The 785-nt window shown below is 53.8% G+C and overlaps 1 protein-coding gene across 1 annotated transcript; it reads right to left on the bottom strand.

Annotated features, from left to right (window-relative positions):
* Positions 1 to 130: 130 nt before the first annotated feature.
* Positions 131 to 653, bottom strand: EMH_0054140 (uncharacterized protein; the record flags this gene model as incomplete). Its single annotated transcript, XM_013497085.1, has 2 exons — positions 131 to 135; positions 257 to 653. The coding sequence occupies 2 exons, from the start codon at positions 651 to 653 to the stop codon at positions 131 to 133; spliced, it is 402 nt and encodes a 133-aa protein (XP_013352539.1).
* Between the last annotated feature and the right edge of the window lie 132 nt (positions 654 to 785).

Raw genomic sequence — 785 nt, 5'->3', positions numbered from 1 at the left:
GCAGAAACACGAAAGCCTAAGAAATTGATTGTTTGCATGAAAAACGAACACTTCTGCGCTTTCACGAACCGCTGCTTCTCACGTAGTAGCTGCAGCGCCCCCTGGAGGTGCTGCAGGTGCTCCTGCACATTTAGGCTGAACACAAGCACATCATCCATGTATATCACCATCCATCCCTCGGCGATCGGCCCCAGGAAGTCGTGATTGACTTGCCGCTGCAGTTCAGCAGGTGCGTTCACGAGGCCAAAGGGCACACAAGTGTACTGCAGCTTGCGAGTGCGGGTGTGGAACGCCGTTTTGTGCCTGTCCTCCGGGTGAATAGGGATCTGCAAGAAGGCCTCAGCGAAGTCAAATGGTGAGTACACCGCCGAACGCTGTAAGCGGTGAAGGATTTCGTCCACTCTGGGCATCGGAAACTTCTGCTTCACTGTAATCTTGTTGAGGGGCTTGAAGTCCACACACACGCGCCAACTGCCTTCCTTTTTCTTCGCCAGCACGGGATTGTGTCCAAAGGCGCTAGTTGACAGCTGAACCTTGCCCTTTTTCAGAAGTTCGTCTGCCTGCCGCTCAATTTCCTCTTCCATATGCGGGGGTCGCCTGTACCGTGGAACAACGCTTGAGGCTGAGCTGGGGACGAGTTCGATGCGGTGCATAGAGCGTCCAGTGGGTGGCCTGCCCGCCGGTAGCTCTTTGTTATTGAGTATATCAGAGAACTCTTCCTTCAATTTTGCCCACTTCTGCCGTTCCTCGGGTTTATGGATTCCCCCAAAATTGCGGTCTTTGCT

The sequence above is a fragment of the Eimeria mitis genome, genomic scaffold, assembly GCF_000499745.2.
Source record: "Eimeria mitis Houghton genomic scaffold, Emh_scaff2460, whole genome shotgun sequence".
Classification (NCBI taxonomy): domain Eukaryota; phylum Apicomplexa; class Conoidasida; order Eucoccidiorida; family Eimeriidae; genus Eimeria; species Eimeria mitis.
This window is presented reverse-complemented; position numbering and strand designations above follow the sequence as displayed.